Source organism: Enoplosus armatus, chromosome 24 (genome assembly GCF_043641665.1).
Source record: "Enoplosus armatus isolate fEnoArm2 chromosome 24, fEnoArm2.hap1, whole genome shotgun sequence".
NCBI lineage: Eukaryota > Metazoa > Chordata > Actinopteri > Centrarchiformes > Enoplosidae > Enoplosus > Enoplosus armatus.
In genome coordinates, this window is record NC_092203.1 from 2,651,682 (window position 1) to 2,674,708 (window position 23,027).

Genomic DNA, 23,027 nt, shown 5'->3' on the forward strand with positions numbered 1-23,027 from the left:
CCGCTCACTTGACGCAGCTTCCTGCAAACACACACCGTCTCTTGGCGAACATGGCGGCAACTTGACAACGGCAGCGAGATGAAGACGGCGAGGGCTTGAAAAAGAAAAGAGGTCCGTTACAGGCTGTAGGCCCATCCGCCGACACAAAGGCAGACAGCTTCGCCATGTTGGAAGAGGATAGCGCCCTTGTCCCTGCACGACCGAGGCCGGGGAAAACGTAAACGCGTCGGTGAGTGTTTCTAAAAACGGAGTCGAGGCTACGCAGAGGAGCGGAGCGGCGCGGCGCGGAGCTCAGGGCGGACGGCAGGACAGCGGCTTCACCGGTCAGCCATGGAGGATGCGGCCCGTGGTCGCCAGCGTCTAATTTGCCATCCGGCCCACGCTCATTTTAATGGGAATTACCGCTGAACGCAAAGGCAAGCCGGGACAACCCACCACCTGACACTTGAGGGGAGGAAAACGCGAAGCGGACCCCACGTCAATGACTGTTGCGGCAGAGGAGCCCCCACGGTGGAGTCGGCCGGTTCCCAAAATATGACCAGGGGTGCTGGGACGTGTTGGCAGCAAGAAGATGACGACGGCTTCCAAATCTGGCTAGAGCCCCCCCGCGACAACCAAAAGCCATTCACCGACTCAGAGAGGGCGCAGAGATGGCGACTGTCCTTGGCATCCCTCTTGTTCTTAACCATCCTCCTCTCTGATCACCTGTGGTTCTGCGCCGAGGCCAAACTGGCCCGGACCCGGGTCAAGTTCGCATCCTCCCACCTCTTCTCACCCCAGACCCACTCAGCACACAGCAGCCTCAGAGGAAACCCAGATGATATTTTTATAGGAAACTCTACCAAACATTTGTGGCGGCTCGAAACTTGCCACCAGGATAGTTTATCTAAAGACTGCTTTACTTTCGCAGATGCGGACGATTTGTGCAAGGGCCTTTCCGACAAAGAGGGGACGCGGGCTGTAAATATGAGCGATTTGTACCTTTCCTTTTGTAACTCCTACTCTCTGCTGGATTTGTTTTACGGGTCGACAAGTCCGGACAAATTGAACTGCAGCCTCGACGTGCTCGGAGATGGCGACACCACCAGGTGCAGCCTGTGCGTCCAGGCGTACCAGCGCTACGACCAGCACGCCCAGGAGAAATACGAGGACTTTGAGCTCCTGACTCAGAAATATGAGCCGGGGGCATATTCAGTGAGGACGTGCATGGAGCAGTGCAAGGTAGGCTGCAAAAAGGGAAGGGGGGGTGGGGGGGGCGGGTGGTGTTGGGGGTGGAGGGGAGGAGGGGGGCTGGAGGGGGGGTGATGTGGTGGCCATCTGTTGATTTGGGCCCGGATAGATGCCAGTTTTGGTCCTCCTCCTCCTGTCGCCATGGAGACGGATGACAGATTCAAGGAGACTCCCGGCTCCGGGCCTCATGTTCATTCATCTCCTCATTGTGTTTAGGCCCCATGCTAATGTGCAGATGGAGGCCCTGCTAGTGTGTTTTTTTTTTTTTTTTTTTTCCCTCCCCCAGCATCCAGAGCCGTTTTTCCATGCCCCCCAACGCCCCCTTTTTTTTTTTTTTTTAAGTTCCCGCTCTGTTCTTTGACATTGAACCCGCTCCGGCGCTTTCTTCAGCTCATAATCCGCCTGATTAGGCATCGATAGCCCAGATAGTGTCGTCAGGACGCCGGTGTAGCCCGGCCGTTTACAGCCTCGCGTTTATAAGGTTTTAATGAGCAGCAGGGAGGCTGCTGCCATATGCAAACAACTGTGTGTCCTGTGTGTGTTGTCGCAGTCCGCCAGGTGTTCATCATGGCCGCCCACTCCACCTCGAGAGCGTTTCATTAAAGTCAAGAGGTGGTTTCCCTGCCTAATGTGGCGGGAGGCTTTTTTTTCCACCCCCCCCCCTCTCTCTTCGACTTGTGTTTGCTCATTACGAGGCCCGCACGGAGGCCTCGTCTCGGCTAGGCCCGGGGCTCGCCGTTTGACTGCCGCGCACTGTTTACCAGCTTGTAACAGCCGACACGGCGGGTCAGAGAGCAGGCTGTGGTGGGTGTCCGGCGGGAAACGCTCCGGGCCCCCGGTCAGAGCTCCTCTCTGCTGTCGCCGGGCCGTGAAGAGCTGCGTTCAGCTCTTTCAGCACCGCGGAGAGCTCCGCGCCGCCGCGCCGCTCTCCGCGGTGCTGAATGGCGCTCCCCGGCTCCATTCACAGAAGCCCTGGCCAATCCCAGATGGCCTCCATTCACCCAACCAGTGGCAGAGACACACACACAGGCGTCATGAACGCGAATCTAATAAGGCCATCTGCCTGCTCATACAAATCCAATGCATTTATGTAGACCCACATGCATGTGAGCTGGGCCTAGTTTGCAAGGCTAGCTTAAATCTGGAGGAGGAAAAACACAAAAAGACTAAGTGAACTCCCTGTGTGTGTGTGTGTGTGTGTGTGTATTCATCAAACAATGATTCACTTTCTTTTACATTGTCTTTGCTGTTGGAAGTCTTAATCCTGACAAAGACAACACAGCATTTTCCAGGCAAGATAATTCCAGCACTTGTTGTAGACCTCCCATTCTTACTTGTTTAAACACTCACACACACACACACACACACACACACACACACAGACTTTCTGTATACACAAAGGAGCTGGAGACTGCTGCACTTTAATTTATCTTGTGCTCAAACATGAAATCAGGTTTTACAGTTTCATATCTGATGATCACAGTTTAAGGCCATGCTGCACAGCCAGTCTGTCGGGCATATTTGCCAAGCTGTCACAGCTATCTGTCGGTTTGAATATATTCCGCTGTTCTGGATAGAGCTAAAACGATTGGCCGATGACTCCATCAGATGATTGTCAGAACTACGTCAGGTCGGTATTTTGACAATCGACTCATCGTTTCAGTCATTTGCCAAGCACAACTTGTGGAAAACAAGCCGAACATTCTCTGCTTCCAGCTTCTCTAACGAGACAATTTGCTGCTTTTCTCTTGTATCTTATCTTTATTTTGGACTTTCGGTCAAACACGAGGCGGCTTCCAACTTTGGAATGTGTAATCATGCTACACAGGAAAAGAAAGGTGATGGCAATGGCCGCCGGTGCACGCAGCTCCCTTGATAAATAGCTGAACCAGCACCCGGCCTTGCCATCCATTATCAGCCGTTGAGGAATGCTCCCATTGATGTCACCTGAAGATGCCTCGGCTGTGCCGCTGCACTCAGGCCTCCATGTGTGACATTCTTTCTCTTCCATCTACCGAGCATGATTTCATGTTTTCATCCGTTGCCAGCCTCAGGCCGGTGTTTCCCCGCTCTCTCCGAGCTCACCTCTTGGCACACGGGGAGAGAAAACAGTCATTTAGTCGAGCTGCTACTTTCTTTTACAATGACCCTTCTCTATCTACCTTCTTAATTATATGTTTGTTCAAGGCCTGTATGTGTGGTCGGCAGCGTGGCGGAAAGAGCACAGTTACTCAAAGGATAATGTGGAGCTCTCGTCGAGTTAATGGCTACCTGCCTTGGAGAAGCCTAGCGGTGCAAGTTGTGTGCTGGCTCAGACAGATGTACATGTAATCTGTGTAAATATGGCAAGATTATAGCGTACACTGAGCTGACAAGTGTGAAAACATTAACCAAACAGATCCCTGCCTCATCGTCTCACTTCATGCAGGGGAACAGTGGGGGCAGGTATAGCGTGGAGGTGTTTGGTTACCCACAGCCAGAGGAAGATCTCTGACATTTCAAGTGAGGATATTTGACATGGAGAGCAGCGTTTGTTGTGCAGGAGCGGCTCCTGTGGTCCGCAGGTGGTGCTTTGATTCCTCTAGCCTGAGGTGAAACATCACACAGTGGACACGGCCGGCGAGCTGTTCCTCACAATGGGATTCTCCATCATCTGACTCTGTGAAAACCCGCCATTCATCTTGACAGCGGGGCCGGGGCTCGAAACATTTAAACCCGGGCCGACGCACTAATGCTGACTTGAAAGCTGCTTTTTTTGTATCCAGAGTGTGAACCAAAATGTCAGAGTCACTAGTAGTTTCACAGGAAACACAGAAGCCAAAGCATGTGGGATGTAATGTAGGGTTATACCAAAAGTCTGCAGTATAATAGCAGAACTATCATTACCAGGCATGACAATGGTATACTGCTGATGCATTCATGATAACTAGGAACTATAAAGGTTTTCTTCTCACTCCGGAGTGCTCCAGTTTGTCTGGTGTTTTGTCGTTATGAGGGCTGCAACTAATCTAATTAGTTATTTTCTCTATAATCTGTTAATCGTTTGGTCTAAAATGTCAGAAAAGAATGAAAAAATGGCCATCACAATTTCCCATATTCAAGTGTCTTGTCTTTGTCCGACCGACAGTCCAAAATGTTATTCAATTTACTATCGTAAAAGACGAAGAACACCCGTACATATTCACATTTAAGAACATTTTTACACATCCGCCAGCTTCTTAGTCTGACTGATGGCGTCCTACATGAACACAAACATTTCTGCCAAAGTTTGAACAGTTTTGGTTACTTCACATTCTGTATTTCTGTATTTACTTGAGTGTTTTTGAGTGTTAAACTTCTAACAAATAATAGAAAAATAAAGATATCGTATTAACTTTGTTGCTTATCGTGGACATTTAATGCTGTAGGGAAATACTTAAGACTTGAAGCCAAGTTTCCAGGGCTTTTCAGAAGCAGGAAATCAGTGAATTTTAGGCTGTGTTGCTGAAAAAATGACGTAAACAATGAGTTTATTTGTCACAGTTATTGCTGATTAATGTCCTACCAATCAATAATCCATTAATAGCTTCCCATTGTGGCGACCAAGGTTGGATTACCAACCAGGCAATAACAATAATACTGTATGTACCACTAAATTAGAATATAAACTGAATTAATAGGGGGGCTTAAGGTGACACCCGCATTATAACCCCATGTGGGGGCCTCAAGGTTCTGTCCGTTTATCTTGTGCTTACATGTAAATAAATCTGTCAAGGTAGCACAAACCAATTACAAATGACTAACACACGCAATGCACAGAGAGCGCGAGAGGCTGGGGTGTCAACAGGGTCCCACAGGCTCATTTTCTTGCCCTGGGGCCCCATTAATCTGGCGGGGGTTCCCCACTAGAAGCGATGAGTTCGAGGGCTCTTCGCTTTGGATCTCTCCAATTAGAACACATCCCCACCTGACGCGATCACAGCACGAGACAAAAAGCATCCACAATTATTCACGACACCACGCGTTTGACAGGAGTAATGACTCAGCTGCACAGCTGTCTGCGCGCTCCGTCCTCCGTGGTAGTTTGAGTCTGTGTGGGTCTGAAAGACAGAACCCTCAGCACCTGGCCAAGTAATCATGGAGTCTCTAGAACTGAACTGTCTGCTTCTGCTAATACTTCTATTATTACTTCTACTTCCTTGACCCTCCACGACCTCTACCCCTAGTGCTACCACTACCAATCCGGCTTTTACTACCGCTACCATGATGTCAGATCATTTCAAAACAAGTCTGTGCACAAATCCGTCCCCCCCCCCCTCCCTCCCACCCTCCAGGTCCAATTGAATGTCTAATCTTAGCCGGTGTTGTGTGCAAGTGGAAAGGAGGACAGCGTCCACAGCGTGCTCCCTCTTTAGATCCTTGTCAACCGCACACATCTGCATTGATCTGAGCTTCCTTTGAGCCGGAGGGACGGGTGGCAGCAATACCAAGAGGTTGATCCCTATTGATTTGCGCCGAGCCTTCCGCGTTCTCTCGTCCTTCATTTGATAGTGGGCAGCTCCTCCGACCGAAATAGGGCAGCGTCTGAGCTCAGTGAAGACATCATTTTGCTATCTGAACCCGTTTGATTGTGCCATAAAACCTGGGAGTGTGTGTGTTGTTTTTTTTAGATTTACAGTTTAGGTAGACCGGTGTTAAAGTTACACTCTCCTCATCTGTTATCTCCCTTCCTACAATATGGACAGTTATGCAATTCCGTAGTAAATGATGTGTAACAACAAGGAGATCACTTCTCGGACAGGGGGCCCTGAAACAAAATGTAAACACAGATGGAGCCTCGTGAAGTAATGCGTTTTCCTCTTGGGGTTTGGAGAACGGATCTGTCCTTTCCACAACCAGTATGTGTTTTTAGCCAGCAGCACGGTCTCGAACAACTGCCGGATGATTTCGCCATGAACCTTGGCACGCACATTCATGCCCCCCTCAGTGTGAATTGTAACAACCTCGGTGAGCCCCTGACTTTGTCCGATTTGTCCAATACTTTGATTTACGCCCATCGGCCTCAGCTGTACTTTGCGTGTAGTGCTGATTAATACAATGTTAGCATGCTAGTATGCTAAACTAAGACGGCTAACACGCTCAACACTACACCTGCTAAACATCTGCTCGTAAGCGCTGTCGCCGTGAGCACAGTTAGCATAGCATTAAGTTAAAAAAGCACAGCCTCACAGAGCTGCTTGCGTGGTTGTGGACTCTTAGCCTAGTTATGGCTTACCTGGTGGGAAACCTGGTCGAAATGTTAGGTCTTCAGAGACCATATCCCATTGACCAGTTCGAAAACTAAATATGCTATCAGTCAAACCCATGTATGCTACCAGAGGGACGGTACCTGGTATCCTTTCATCATCTTGCATAAGATTGTACTCCAGTGTTTTGAGTGTGGAGATCAAACCAGCAGTGATTATGATGGCTCTCACACGGGCACCACTGTGGCTTTGATTTGCTCCCTCGCTCATCCCACGGTCCCTCCTACTTGACAACAAGACACAGATGCACACACTCCCTCCCTCCCCAAATCCATCAGTTAAGTCACAGTCGTAATGTGGGTTGTCTCATCTGCATGAAGATCCTGTGATCACCCATGCTTTTTTTAATTGCTGCCTTTGTTAGCCTTTTATTCATTATTCATATGAGCCGACACTGTATGTGTGTGTGTGTGTGTGTGTGTGTGTGTGTGTGTGTGTGTGTGTGTGTGTGTGTGTGTGTGTGTGTGCGCGCGTCTGCTCAGGTCTCACAGAGCCTCGTGTGCGTTAATGAACAGCAGATTGTATTGTTCGGCCGTCTTGGTAGCGCGGAAGCCGCACACGGAAGTGCTCACACGTGACTTCCGCCATTGTGCCTTCCTGCGGCGGTTGTGAATGCTGACCTTGGAGGGGGTTTTGTCCCTTCAAGATGCCTGGCCCACTCCAAGGCAGCCCTTTCATGAATGGGCAGATCCCTGAGCAGCATGCTAATGAGGCAGGAGGGGGGGGAGAGCTCGCTGCTGCAGTGCACGGCAGCGCTTCCATATTGTTTTAACTGTGAGCGGCCGTGCGGAGAGCAGATCAGATCACGTGAGATAACAGGAGAGGTGTATGGGGGGGGGGGGGCGCACCAGGCAAAAAGGGGGTTAAAGTGGGTTACCCAATTAATAGGCCTCATTTAACCTCTGTGGCATTTCCATTACAGGTGACATGTGAAGTCATTTCTCTGGCGTACAGTGATATTGTCAATCAGGGGTGAAGAGTGTAATTATATCTGCGTCGTCTCCGTGTGCATAAATGACTCCGTTTGGGGAACTAGATTTTGTTTTTTTGTGCCTCTAATGAGCTTTTTGGTTTTTGCCCATGCCAGCGGTTCCGAGGATGGCAGTGTTCAGCTGGCCCACCACTTGGCTGGAATGGTGGTGTTAGCGCCACCATGAGGCTCACATTTGTGGCTTTCGACTGAAATGTCTCAGCAGCTCTTGGATATATTTACACTCGCTTTGGTACAGAGATTAATCCTCTGACTCAAGTGGCGTGTAAGTTTCTTACTCTACTGTCTTCGTGTCTTCTTCTTGTTTGCAGTGAACCCAATAGTTCAGGTAACCAGTAAAATTAAATAAAAAAGATGCAGATTCCCTATACGACTTCTGTTAACAATCTAAGACACAATATCTCGTAAGGTCTCTTAAGGTTACATATTCTGTATGTCCCCCCCAAACGCTTAATCTTATCACATGAGCACATGTGGGAATGATTAGCCTCCATGTGCCCACACCAGTTTCTTTTCCTTCCTTTGATAAATTTACGTAAAAAAAATGTGTTTATGCATGTAAAAATTGCCAAAGAAGTCAAATTTCGTGTCTCTTAAAAAAATAGTTTACGTCTTCTTTGGAACAACACTACATTTGAACATGTCACATTTAAGACTTGTCAGAATTGCAGACCGAGCCTACATTTCCCATAATGCAAGTCATTCGTCAGACCTCCCTCTGAGCCCGAATTGGGCTTGAGACTCCCTCCAAAGTGAAGTCAACTGAGCTTCGTGTGTGTGAAATGTGCATAGTGTCCCTTTTTTGTCGTATTGCGCCGAAATGTTGCCTCTAAGAAGAATAGCACTTTAAAAGAAAACACATCCTCCCTGGAGATGAATTGCATTTAGTTGCCAAGCCGTTCTGTTTTTGCAATAATGGAACAACCAGAATTTAATTATAGTAAAAACATTCATTACTTTGGCTTCATAATTATGAGAAAATGAAGATGTTGCAAGCAGGATGCTGTTTTTTTTTTTTTTTCCTGCGAAACACCTAAGGGTCAGACTAATACCTCCATTCATTTATGGGCATGACATCAATTAGTCTAACAGTCCTTTTGTCTGCATAGGTATTTGAATGGATTATTTTTTTTTTTTACAGGGACAGATATAAGCCTGAATGCATGTGCCAGCCGCTGTGTGCTGTGTTGAATTTCAGCATTTAACTAATGTAGAAAATGCAGGCTGGAGTTTTTATGCCCCTCAGGGGGGGCAACTCAACAGCACTGTCCATAGCTGGTGGTGTCAAGATATGAAAACTGATGACTAGGTAACTCAAATATCCTGCGGTGCTGCCTTCACATGATCACATCTAAATTCCCCAGCACTTGGCACTAACGGGATTATCCGACTTTCCCTCTCATTCCCACAGTCAGGTTCCTCTCTCTTCGTGCGCCCCTTGTCAAAAAGCCTTTTCAGAACCAGGTCTGCAGTGTATACAGTGGACTAGGTAAAAGGTTACGTCTGAATCTCTGCTAAGCTCTGTGTGGCCCATTAGGATGATTGAGGATGATGTTTGTCCTGTTAAATGAATTGTCAGTCACTGGACATGAGTTTTGTTTATGAGAGCGCAGTGCAACGCTTTTCCTAACAGCACTATCTTCTCAAAAAAAAAAGGAAAAAGCCCAGCTCTGCACGTACAGTTCTGTCCATTAAATTGCTTAATGCGTGGTGTACGCTGCTGTCTTATGTAATACGTTGATGTACAGTGTGACAGTCTACTGCAAGATTTATAGCATTGTGTAATGTTTTAGTGTATTAAAATGCGCCGCCCCAGGATACTGTAGAACCAAAGGTGCATGTGTTTAATATCTGCAGCATGACACGTTATGATCAGCAGCTCTTCTGCCAGAATGTTCATATTCACGCGCTGCTGATTTACATCGTCTCTTCCGTCCCTGCTCTGGCATGTATTTTGCTTGAAACGAGGTGGCAGAGAAGAGGAAAATAAGAGGGGAATAAGACCAGGAAATAGGTCCACTCGCATCAGAAAGTTGCAGAGAGACAGGCAGTGCTAGAGGCTTGTGACGCAGGCTAATATGCTAGTGCTAGTTTACTCGTCGCGCTTTGCTTTCAGGATCATTTCTGTCATTCCAGGTTGGAATTTTTGAAGTTTGTTGTTGGTCAGCTGCGAGATTTTGCGGGTCAAAGTTCACCAGAGTTGTGCTGATTGAAAGTAACTGGTAACTGTTTCAGTCCATTGCCTTGAATAGACTTTGAATAGGTTTGAAAGGTTTTCTTTTGGAATCTGAATTTGTACAAAGCGGTATCTAAACATGGCAGTCCATTAATTCCAATTAACCTGCTCCTTGCTTCCTATTTCCATTCCCGTGAGACATGAGCGTTACTGTCCTTCTGTGGCTCTGCCTGGTCGACCGAGTGTTTTGTTGTTACTTGCCCTTCTGTAATAGATGTTTTAGTCTTTAACCAGCTTTTCTGGGCTGAAAATCATGACGTGGCTTGTCGGTGTAACTTTGGTTTTCTGCACAGCAGAGCGATGTTTGGGTGACTTGCAAAATACCAGTGAGTCATTTTTGTTCTCTTCTCTCGTGCAGTGCGTTTCAGACAGCAGTATTTTTACCTACAGTAAATATGACTGAATGCGCTTTCTGGCAGCAGGCACATGTGTTAGTTTGCCCATGTCACAGTGCCCGTCTCGAGCTCCTCCAACAGCCGGCTAATATCTCGGCTAGCCTGAATGCCATGCTTGCGGCTCTGTGAGGCTGCACTTATCTGTGCTTTAAGATAAATGGCGTGCTAGCGTGCTCACGGTGCTCAATGTTTTTACCATGGTCATGGCCAGTCTCCCTGTATGTTTCCCCTAAAAATAAACTGTCAGCTGTATTAATTGTATTCATTGTCGTCCATGGTGTCAACAGTCCTCTGACCTGTTGACGTCTGGCCTGGTGCCACCCGGTTATCATGTTGATGTTGAGATGTGACATACAATTGGGGGTGTTTTATTTTGAAAACTGTCCGAATGCTCTATGCCGTTCCTGCGTCTGACCTCCTGGCCGGCTCGATCTGCTCTGTGCAGCTTGGCCCGGTTGAACCGAGCCGTAAGAGAGAGCTGCCCCATTTAGAGGGAACAGAAGAGAGACGGCGGATGTCAAGCAGTCATCAGAGCCACCTGGAACACCCACAGTCCTGATGCTGCTCCTGCTTGACCTCCCCTCCAAATCCTCACACCTGACCTGCCAAGTGGCCACCTTAGTTGAGAGCCGTTCTGCCATCATTCGAGGGGGCTGCGCCGCCGCCACGCCGAGAGCCCCTCTCCCGTCTCTTCAAACAGTGCTCAGCTCTGCTGTAACAGGAGAGTTTACATGGCAACGCTCGATCCTGGGACTGTATCGCTTTCAAAAACAGCCCTAATATGTCCCAGAGATATCAGAGAAGTTCTCAGTGATACGAGGAGTTTTCAAGGCTGTGATGTTGACTGTAGAGATGGGGGGGGGAGATGGAGGAGGAGGGGGTGTATCCTCACAGGAGCTTGTGGGTGGAATGGGAGGCCCCTTGGCTGTTTAACTTCTGTTTTGACCTTGTATGTTAATCATACAATCCTGGATAGCTTTAGTGACATCTCTGAAGTATAATATACCAGAGCTCCATCCGTTTATACCAAGCTTACAGCCAATCCATTGGTTTAATGTCTATTGCTTTTAGACTCCTGACTTTTCCTGTAGCACCCCCAGCAGGTTTTCATTTGTCCACCTTATATTGAATTGTGGGCGCGACTTCCACTTGAAGTCTGATCTGAGGGAGTTAGCCTACAGGCGGGATGATGTGGGAACACAGCCTGTCCCACCTTAAACAGGCTAATGTGGTCATGTCACCCTGACACTCCAGGCCCTGAAAAACTCATCCGACACCAACGCAATAGTTTTCAAGTTTCGGGTTGTTTCACGTGACAGACTGGGATTGCTGCATTGTCGCGTTTAGCTCGGCGCGTCGCTGTGCCCGTGTGTTTCCTGAGGGAATGATGATGACAGTCACTCTTCGGCAGTGACTGAGGTGAATGTTGCTGACAGTGTTACATAAGCATTGCAGTCTTGACCGCGGTTATCTGCCCTCCATCGCTCACGCCGTGACCTTTCACATTTTCACTCCCTTTCAGGCAAATAAATCTGCGCTGATTACCCGCCCCCCCCCCCCCCCCCCCTCCCTCCACGGGCCAGTCATTCCTTCTCATTCCCTCACTGTCATTACTGCCAACACTTGGCTGATAATGACTGTCATTTGTATTTACCTCGAATAGAGATCACGAGTGACGTAAACTCCCCTCATATGTTGTTTTCTGAAGACACCAATTCGAGGGCGTCCCCGACGACATGAATCGAATATTTTCATTGTATTATCCTCACAATACATTTAATAAGCCATATATTGAGTGATATAGAATGGCCTGCAGTAGGGGATTGCAGTACACATTGAATCTTCAACACAATTTAGGTTTATGGCAGCGTAATCTGGTGATAAACTAGTTTAGACAGCAGTATTTTACACTCAGATAGTGTTGAGTTGAGGACGAATGGGTGCTGATAGTAGTACTGCTCACTTAGAGGAAATGTGGAGCATGAACAGTACAGCTGAGCTCAGTCCAGTTTGTTTTGGTCCTTGTGTGTCAAAGCGCCAAAGCCCCCACTCAGCATTTATCCGGCTGTGTTTATCGTGGAGCGACATCTCAGGGGGAGGTGGTGGTGGTGGTGGTGGTGGTGGGGGGGGGGGTGTTCAGTCAATATGTCCTGGGCTTAGGTCGAGCCTCCTGCAGTCAGCCGGCTCTGCATCGATAGAGAAAGCAGAGCCACCCTGACCTATCCAGCAGCCTCCCAGAGCTCGGATCCAGCTGAAAATGAATTCTTTAAACCTTTGGAGAACAGAGCTGCAGAGCTGGAGCCGAGCCAACAGGGATCCTGCGACCAGAGCGCGGCTTAATCTACTCATGAAACCAAACCTGGGAAACAACCTTGTATTTACTCGAAATTGGGCTTGTTTCCCGCAGCAGATAGGATTTTTACATCAGCGGAAAGCCAATCCTTAGATCTACCTGTTTTGTAATCTAACCGGTTCATTGCTGCGCCTGCATGCTAAACCAGGCTGAAAACAAATCCTGCCATCCACATTCATGACCATGTTTTCTCAGAACTGATCTACAAAACATGGTGCAGGGAAATGGGTGCCACCCCTGTCTCCATGTCCTGATTGGTAGATCCAATCCCCCCGTGTCCATGTCAGTCAGAGCCCGTGCTCCGACGTCCCATAACGCTGCGTGCTCTACAGGGCATTTCCAGTTAAAAGGTTCAGGGTTTCTGGAAGCCTCTGGAAGCCTGTCAATACTATTGATGGATCAACTAAGACAAGAATGTGCATTTCCATGTCGCGTGTGGATCTGGAACAAACCAGAGCTTTGTAATATACATGTGTTGAAACACACCTACAAAATACCAAAAAGCGACACTTAAACTGTATTTCTGTCTTCACCTTAACACCCTGTCCTCACTGTGACATGGCAGCTAGTTTCTTCACATTCTCCGCCAACAGTGCTGACATACAGTAATTCATAAAATGACAGCTTTTCGTCCAATTTGACTTACGTTTGAAATTTCAGTTGGTTCAAACAAAGTGCTTCTCTTAAAGCGCGTACATGCGTCACTGTGGCCACAAGGGGCGATTAAAAACAGCTAAAACAAGAGCGTAACAGCAGCTCAAGCTCTGGAACACCCGTCAATGCGGTTGATGGATCACTAATCAAGGCCTCTGTTTACGGTTTCCACCTTTGAACGAACGAGCAATAAGAGCTCGTGGGAAATTGTGTTGATACTGAAAATCTTAAGGATTATAACTGTAAATATGCTGTTTGTTTTATTTTGGACAGTGCAGTTAAACTAAAAGTATCAGTCTATCCCTGATAACACTGAGCCTTTGAATACATGTGTGAATTGCCACACATTTATGTCGATGCGTTCCAGACGTTCACTGCGTGTCAGTCAGCCTGCCTGTGACGGAGGTGTCACTCGTCTTAACAAGAGCTACAGCTTGGGCCGAGTTCCCCCTCCCAGTTCCGAAACCCTCAGGCCATCGCTCGCCAGAATGTTATTCAGAAAAGAAGCTGACACGAGAAGCCACTTTTTAAAGCCCGGTCAAAATTTGCCGTCCCCCACCTCAGCCCCTCTTTGACCCTGTTTCTTTTCGCAGAGAGCTGCTAGAGGATCACGCGGCGCGCGTACAAACAAGGGTTGCACAAGAATTGCGAAACCATCTAATTTGATGAGAACGCTCTGCCTCGGAGTGTCATTTTCCAGAAGCACACACGCAGCGCCTGGATACGTTACATCACCAGGGAATGGGGTGTAATAAGTACGGACATCAATGCAGGAAGACAGACACCCGTCCTGCTGGATTATCCGAGGGTTGCGTCAGTGACCCGAGGCGGCCACTGAGATTTGAGTTGTGAGTGCATCAAAGTCCTGTCAACAACATTTAGTCTTTTATGTTGTGTGTAGTAGTGTATGAAAATGCTCTTTCAATCATTGGATCATGAAATAGATCAGGTGACTCCATCTTTGAGTTCCACCTCAACAATGTCCTACATTGCCTACTCAGTACATTACGTTGCTTAAAAACAAAAAAGAAAGAGCCTCTCATCACACCAAGAAATGCGGCTGAAAATAGCCCAGGTAGTGTGTGATCGGCTTCCTGTTCCACCGCAGCCGTGGTTTGTGTGAGTGGTAATGATCTGTGTCATTCAGCTTCTAACTGGGATCTCACTCTGCAGCTGACTCATATGCTTTTTATAGCCGTCTCTGTCATTCCACTTCATAGCTGCTGTGTGTGTGTGTGTGTGTGTGTGTGTGTGTGTGTGTGTGTGTGTGTGTGTGTGCGTGCGACAACACCGTCCTGCTGGGAAGAAAGAGAGTGTTGACTTAAAGTTTTTTACATACCCGGGAGCTCGAACCAACATGAGTACAGTTCACTTTCATTTAGGAAGTACAGTTCAGGGATAGGGCTATTGGCTGGATTTGTACTTTTGTGTCATGCCCAAAAAGGGATTGGTACACCTATTCTTCAGAAATGATTGACATTAGGGTTCAGCTGGAGGCTTCTTAGAGGAAATAGTTCGACATTTTGGGATTGCCTTTGTTGACAAGAATTAGATGAGGGGATTGATACCACTCTCATGTCTGTACAGGCAGTTAGCTTAGCTTAGCATAAAGACTCTAAGCAGGGGGAAACGGCTAGCCTGGCTCCGTCTAAAAGCTCACTAATGATCACATTATGGGACATATATAACGGCATACAGCTGTTTAGTTTAGCTTAGCATAAAGGAGTGGAAACAGGAGGGAACAATCAGGCTGGATCTGCACTTTGTACAGATAAACAAATGAGATACCACTTGTTAATTAATCAGCTTTAGAGGTTAGCAACTACCTGGTGAACATAGTGACCAGAACAGAGCTAAAAAAAAAAAAAAGAGTGAATATTGGACTTACATTCATCATGTAGCCGGGGTCACGAGTCCAAATGAATGCTAATATTGCTGTATGTCGGCTGGATGAGTAAATATGCATGTATACAAACCTATATAAACACGTAACATATATATACATATCCATCTCTTGTACATGTACCTGCACACATGAGTTTACCTCCGTTACTTCCATGATTTCCATTTGCGTAGCATAGCTATCTGTCAACATTATTAATTATTTCCATTTATCTATACCTGCTCGTCCCTTTTGCCTCCAATTGATTGCAGTTACTTTTAAAGCAATTATTCTCGGCATCAGTGGAAGGACAATTTCCAATTATTTCTATAAGTTTGGAAGCAGTTTTTCAGATGACAGTGTATGTTGCAGCTGCTGCTTCGGAGCGATTTTGGTCGTTCTCTGTCGTGTTGTCGGATCAGTTTCAGCAGAGACTCGACGATGTTAAACACCCTTACTTGTGCTGAAAGGACAATTTGGCAAGTTCTCCCACAGTCCTCTCCGTGTCAGATGACAGGCATATGAATGGGAGCGGTGAGGGGAAGCCCCGCGCCAGGGCGAAGCAGAAGAGCTGCTCTGCTTGTCAGATTTACAGGAGCTGTCAGCCTGAGACGGCCGCTGCCTGTGAACTGCTGGAATGACCAAAACTGACCGGGGGGGGGGGTAGTTTAAAACAAGGGGTCATCTCATTACATAATAAATCATAAACGTCTCTCTCTGTGGTTGCTAATTTATATTACATTGAGCACTACAATAGCTCAATAATTCTCCTCATCCTTTTACATGTAGCTCAGCTGACCCCCCCCCCCCCCCCCCCCCCCCCCCCCCACACACACACACACACACACACACACACACGCACGCACACACACTCCCCTGTGGAGACATGGTCTCTCCTCTATTCAATTTGAGAATGTTTTTTTCGCTCTCAGATTGATTAACGCTACATGACAACACATATGTATTTGGTTAAATTTGTATTTACACGGCCGTTGCTCAGTCCCATCTGTGATGCAAACTCCCTCCGTCACCGCTAGCTTCCACTCTCTTTGGGGGGTTTACTTGCATGTTGCAAAGGGACAGATGGCCAACGGTACACAACAAAGCCATGTGGACTAAGATCACCTTTGCTCTAGTTTAGGTTGGACTCTGGATGAAAGTCTGAGGTTTCTGGACGTGTTTCTGGGCAGAGAGATATCAAGGTTTGACATTAACTAACAAAATATAAAGAAAGGTAACATATCCTGCAAACCAAGAGCCATTTTCTGAAGTTCTGAGCAGTTCCGGCTGCTGTAGCACCTGGTCCCGGTACGAGGACTGCATGCTACAGAAAATAAGAAGCAGCCCGTGACTTGTTCTAGTCTGCTTCTTATATAATAGTAATCACTGTGGTGAAATTCAGATGCCAGCGCTGCTGACACTTATCTGCCAAAGCGTCAGCATTTGAATCTTAATTTTTAAATGTTATTTTTAGGCTTCAAAAGATTTGCATGTAAGCACTGGCAGAAAACGTCTTAATGGTGTATTTTACATATCTACGTTAATGTAAAAGTCGAAAAACATCAGGACCACCTTCTCCTGGGTTTCATCTTTGAAACTGAAGTGTTGGCCGATGTAACACCTAAAGGGGGTGGTGGTGGGGGGGGGGGGGGGGGGGGGGGGGGTGGGGGGGGGGGGGGGGGGGGGGGGGGTGAAACACTGTGTGTACAAATGGCCAGGCTGGGGCTGAGATCAACTGCAGGCATAAAGCCCGGGTGGAAACAGTTGGCAGCTCGGTGTCTTTCCTGTCTGTGTCTCCGGGCTTCAGTATATTGTTTGAAGCAGACTAAGCTGCATGGCGACAGAGGCTTTTTGAGTGCCAGGTTCCCATTCACACTGATCACACATTAGACTGATCAAATCAGACTCCAGGCCTGGTTCCTGACTAACTCAATTTGCTCTCATACACTTCCCTTTTCACGCTGAGCACATGCACACACACACACACACACACACACGTAGAGAGAGAGAGAGAGACCTGGATGCGTGCTTAAACGTGCACACAAACAGAAAACCAACAGAGAGTGGGGCAGTACCCATTGAGCTCTAATGAAAAGCAGAAAAAGCCGTTACCTTGGCAACTGCCAGCATACATCTTCAGGAGGACCCAGATTTCCTGTCTGACTGCGATCGTATTGTTTTGGTTCTCTTTTGATAGCCGCAGCATCCCTAGACAGATTATCTCACCGCTGGCAAGAATTTATGCTAAATCATCGCGAATTAAACAGCAGCCATTTGCGCAGACAGGAAGCCGCCACACTGAAAATCCTCAGTCACGGATTGAACACGTCCGACTCCCACAGAATACCCCAAACTCTTAAAACACAAATGTAATCAATGATCTGAGGGACTTTTTTTAAAAATCTTGGCCTCGTGCCAGTTTCTCCTCTATCCAGCCCCTTCACGGTGAGAGCTCTGTCGCCAAAAGCAGAGGATCATGGGAATTAGACAAGTCGGTGTAATTTATCCAAATTACCCTCTAACATGCAAAGAGGTGCAGTCACTAAATGAACATGTTTATTATGACAGACTATCCACAGGACAACGTTCTTTCACTCTGCACTACTTTTTTTTTTTTGAAGGATGAGTATATTTCCTGGCAAACAGGTATCAGGATTTAACCCCTACAGTACACTATATTCCACACACCCACACACACACACACACACACACACGCTGTATCAACATGAAGTCATACGTGTCTGGAATATATTTGATTTGACAAAGCATTCGGGTCCACGCTGTTCTCATCATTATCAGTCTCATCACCATAATCAGATTATTATAATTATTATAATTGCCTGTGCTGTGTTTGTTATCGTCGTATGTCGGTCTAAACAGGACACAAATCAGAGCCCCATGTGATTTCTCAGCGTTTGAAAATGCAGGGGAGGTCGGAGGAGGGGCACAAGACATACCTTTTTAGGCTTGTGGAGGTCCTGGGTCCGCCTCCAGGCCTCAGACTTTCCTCTGTGGTTAAATAACCCAGGAGATCATTAACTGTGTGTGCAGTGTGTTCTCTACTCTCTCTCCTTGGGACACGTGTTTGTGATGATGTTGCTAAATGCTAAACTTTAGCAACAAACAGGAAACGTAAAAAACAATAATTCCCAGGAAAAGTTGACTTGATTCTGTGGCAGAAAGACTTGAAAATTCCATGAAGATTTCTGGTATTGTGACTTTAAAGGCCCTAAAACCCTATTTTGTCCATTGTCTTCCAACTATGAACAATGGGGTCCTACATGTACACAACATTTCTTGACAAACATTTTAGGTCACTTCACGAGAGAGTTGCGAGAGTTGTGTCTCTTTTCTCACTGGTTTGAAGTGGGCGGGGCTCAGCTGGAAAAGGGTGATGTCACGCGTTTCAGTGGGCCAATCAGACTTGACCACCCTCAATCAAATCCGATCAAACCAAATGAAGCGGATTTGCTGAGCTTTTGAAACTCTTGATGAATAATGACAAAGAATGTTGTTCTGTTGCTGTTGTTGAATGTCGCTCTTTAACTTTGCTGCTCATTTAGTTGACGTGTGAAGAAATAGCTCCCTCGGATTTGCAACCAAGTTTTCAAAGGCTTTTAAACAAGATCATGTTTCTTGCAAAATGTCGCTTTTGTGCGCGTGTGAAACTCTCTTAATGCTGAACATATTATTCTCCTACTTGGTAATTACCTGATTGCCGGTAATGGTTTGTTTTGTCTGTGATTCATGACTTGGAAACGGCTGTTGTACCCCGAATTGCTCGAATGTGTCAGGTAGTCAAATGGCTTTCCTAACACCTTTCATCACTTAATAGCGGCACATTTCTTCTGTTATTTAATGGAGGGACCTTTCCCTTTGCTTGTGTTACCCACTTCGGCAATACAATCGCTGAGATACTGTGTCGCCGTCCGGCCGTAGGAGACACAGTCGGTCGACTGATAGGAGCTGCAGTGGCGTAAGCGGTCCAGGTTGCTGGTGTTGACAACAGTGTCACCTTGCGTGGGTGCTGCACATGCTGCTTTGCTGTGCACGTCTTTATCACATAAAGAGGAACCGGTTATTGGATGACTTTTTTGGGGGGCCACGCTAGCAGTGTAGCGCTAGCAAATGGGGCTAATTAGGGATAAGCTAAGCGACATTTGCTAATTTGTCTTATATGAACTTAAATATATTATTAGGGTAAAGGTGTTTATTGTTGTCCTTTAATTTCCCGTCAAGTTTACTGTTTAAAATGTGCTCTTATAGTTGCCGTTACTGCTTTTGACAAGTTGATCTGTCCTCTGTCAAATGTCCTGCACATTTGACACAATATGTTATGTGTGTATGATCAAAAAGAACAATATGGACTCTTAAATGTTTCGATGTTTCAAGCAGACTCACATTTTTAGTATAGACATCCAGGGACCTAAAAGGGGTCGTGTGGTCTTCTGTATTCCAGCGTGTATTTTCTTTTGTGTGATCCAAAGTTTGGGTTGGGGCTCTTCTTTCGCTTGTAGTAACTTTATTTAGGGTCGCGCCGCCCATTTACAAGCAGCCCATGTAGCAAAAGTCACACGGGGTCACATGTAAGCTGTTTGTCGGACAGAGCTCTGATGACCTTTTATCCCACCAGGTTGGAAGAGATTTTGGCTGCAGGAGAGAGGGGGGGGGGTTCTAAACAAATCCGATTATAGTTGCTGTACGATGTATTGTCCGTGCTCTTTGCTGTAATTTCCCTTCTCTGGTGTTAATCCCAGAAAAAAAGCACACGAAGAAATAGCTAAAAATGAGAATGAATCCAGACTGTGGCTTGCCCTTGGTTCATTTTGTTTTGCTAAGCTTTCCAAGCCTGAGGCTTTGGCTATTACATGTCACCATCTGTCTCCTTATGCACACAAGTCTGTGCATTTTGTATTAAATTCTGCCTCGCAGTGAACTACAGCAAATTTAACTTGGAAGAGGACAGAAACTTCAATCTGATGAGCTCATTCGATGCCATTTGATTTTGAGTTGCATCGTTGTGCTCTCGTAAAGCATATATATGAGGCTTTTGACAAACCGCTCCATAGCTGTGTGGGAGAGCTGAAACGATTAGTTGACAATAATGAATCGGCAACAACTCTGAGAATCGATTCATCGTTTAAGTAATTTTAAGTACATTTTTAAGGAAAATTGTCAAAGTCTACCTTCAGCCTATTATATGTGAGGATTCGGTGCTTGTCTTTGTCTCATATGAATCTGGGAAATGGTGATGGGCATTTTCCTCTATTTTCGGACATTATGAAGACCAAACATTAAAGTGCCTTTAACCTTTTATTATTGTAAAAGTTACTGTGAAACGTTGCTGCAGCAGCCTCTCATATATTCATATCCCTTTCATACGCGAATCATTTCACTGTACTTGGCGTGGTTTACTTTCTGTTAGCTTATGCTCTGCAGTAAGATTGATCCAATATCCCAGTGGCTCCGCTAGCAGACTAGCCTTGGCCGACAGCTCCTGGGCTTTCATTAATGCATGAGGTGCTGAGTATCCATTTTGGAAAAGTGTTTGGATCTGGTACTCGGCGGTTTAGATACACAGGTAATTACTATACAGGTGTTAGGATGACAAATGGACAAATCTGCTATCAACAGAGGGAGGCCTAACACCCAGCAGAGCCAAATGGATCGTGAACCAGCATCTATTAATGCCATTTTCTCTTCTTCCTCCTCCTCTTCCTCCTCAGACGGCCTATAAGCCCTGGCTGTGCGCTCAGTATTTCCCCACCACCCAGCAGTCCTGTCAGAAGAGGGTACCGTGCCACCAGTACTGCCTGGAGGTCCAGCAGAGCTGTCCGTTCATCCTGCCCGATAACGACGACCTGATCCACGGCGGCAGCCCCAGCTTCATCTGCACAGGTTAATACCGACTCACTGTCTGATGTTACTTCCTGTTTACAACCGCAGCGGATAGGTGCGGGCTGCGTGTTTGCATGTGTGGGTGTTTGTGAGGCCTTGCATTCTCTGCTGCCTCAGAGAAAAGCCTCTCGTTTCGTTTAATGAATAGCATTTTGTAAAAGGATGCACAGTATTAATTCATCCACTGTGTGTGTCTCCATATTGACTGGATGGTATTCCTCCAGGAAAGCAGCAAGGTGCTTGTGAAGGCTTCTGATGACCTCTAGTGGTGCGTTTGAGCACCGCCGCGCTCCAACAAGGACATTCTAACAATGCATTGCTAAATTGAATTTGGCCTGTCCCTCAATATTTACTGCAGTTCATACAGTAGTACTCACCAAGGACTCTGCCTCAGAGGACCAGACGCTGGCTGCACGCCAACAAACAAGTTGCTGAGCGCCATGACTGACAGCCACAGGGCTGTTTTCACTTGTTCAGGTTGATACTGGGTGGACATGTGCTGGGAATTATGGTGAGGTCACCAGAAAAATGTATGAGCTAAGGGACTGTAGAAAAATCATTAGTGGGGGAAGGGTAGTCAGAAAAGGGGGAGGGGAGTCTGACTTTTTTGGGAGAGCAGGAGAGGGTCTCATGCTTTGTTCAACCCCCCCCCCCCCCTCCCCCCCAGCAGTCTAGTCTTCCCTGTGCAAGACGAGTGCAGTGACAGCTCCCGTGTTTACACGCTGGCAAGTTTAAGACCAATCAAATACACTCACAGGCTTGGTCTGGTGTGACCAGTAGCTAATGTTAGCTTATGTTAGCAAAACTTGAGAGACGGAGATTCCTGTAGAACGGACGTCACCTTTATACTTCATGCACCCTATAATTGCCACTTGTGGCCACAGTGGTTGCTGTTTAGGGTTAATGTCCCATGATCTAAAGGCTGACTCGAGTTCGAGCATCATTTTCTGGTTATTGGCAGCTTTTTTTACTGGTTATCAGCTGTCAGCGAACCAAAACACCTTGGCTGTGGTCATTGATGGGTTCACACTGTGCAGCAGGGAAAAGTCAGCGTTCTTCTCCTGTGTCATCTCCTTCTCAGGGCTCTTGGGAGATCATCTATCAGACAGTGAGGCGGAGTGCTGCGACGTCCGATGGGACTCCAAAATGGACAACCCTTCAGGCGGGACACTAAAAAGGACTGCTTCTTCCTGCCAGCCCGAGGGGGCCTCGGTCACCTCCGCTGCCACCCCGAGACTGTGCAGCGGGCGACTGAAGATCTGCCTGCTGGCCCTTGTCCTCCTACACACTGTCATCATCATTTCAGCCTCCCATAATTCTACGTTGGTGGGCGTGGCTGCCATTTTCTCGCCAGAGGAGAGCGCTTCTAATGAGGAGTGAACCTTGGGGTTGAATCTGGTGCTTGTAAAGAGTGAAGTCGCTCGAGAGGATTATGGCTTTTACAATGTCATGGCTGCCAGGGACACATCTGGCGAGACATGCTGGAGATGCCTCTGCAATCTGCCGCCGATGAACCATCAACCACAGGAAGTGGGAGGGTTTTAACTGGAGCTGAAGGGAGCTGGGATTGGACATCGACCGAACCGAGATGTTTGAGAACCACCCCCCTAAAGAACTGACCTCTTGCCACTTGAAACCTGCTCATTGTTTCTATTCCATCCAAATGTTTTCTAGCACATTGTCCCCCCCCACCCCCTTCCTCCTTCCCTTCCTTCCCTGCCACCCTCCCCCTCCCTTCCTGACGTTTTCGGTGTGTGTATGGATGGCACGTCAGAGGAAAAACGGACATTGATGAAGTGCGCGCTCTCGCTCATCATTACCTTTAGATTTTTGCTGCATTTCTTTCAGGTGCCAGAATGTTTTGACATATCAACTGTGTTCCACTTCCTCCTCTCCATCAACCTTCGAGGCATCTTCGTACTACCTTGTATGCGATGCTGCTCGGGGGCCTGCCAGGACCAGCTCGTCCATCATTCATGTGGGTCTTGTTTCTCTGAAAACAAAATGTATGTGATTCTTCTATATTCTGATGTTCAGCTTGTGTTTTGTCCCACTAGACCTTTTCTCAACCCCTTACGACGGTACATGCCTACACGTTTTAGG

The 23,027-nt window shown here is 47.1% G+C and overlaps 1 protein-coding gene across 1 annotated transcript; it reads left to right on the forward strand.

Moving 5' to 3' along the window:
- The first annotated feature begins 534 nt into the window (after positions 1-534).
- Positions 535-22,304, forward strand: nalf1a (NALCN channel auxiliary factor 1a). Its single transcript, XM_070930846.1, has 3 exons — positions 535-1,221; positions 20,753-20,924; positions 22,006-22,304. The coding sequence occupies exons 1-3, from the start codon at positions 535-537 to the stop codon at positions 22,302-22,304; spliced, it is 1,158 nt and encodes a 385-aa protein (XP_070786947.1).
- Positions 22,305-23,027: the final 723 nt, after the last annotated feature.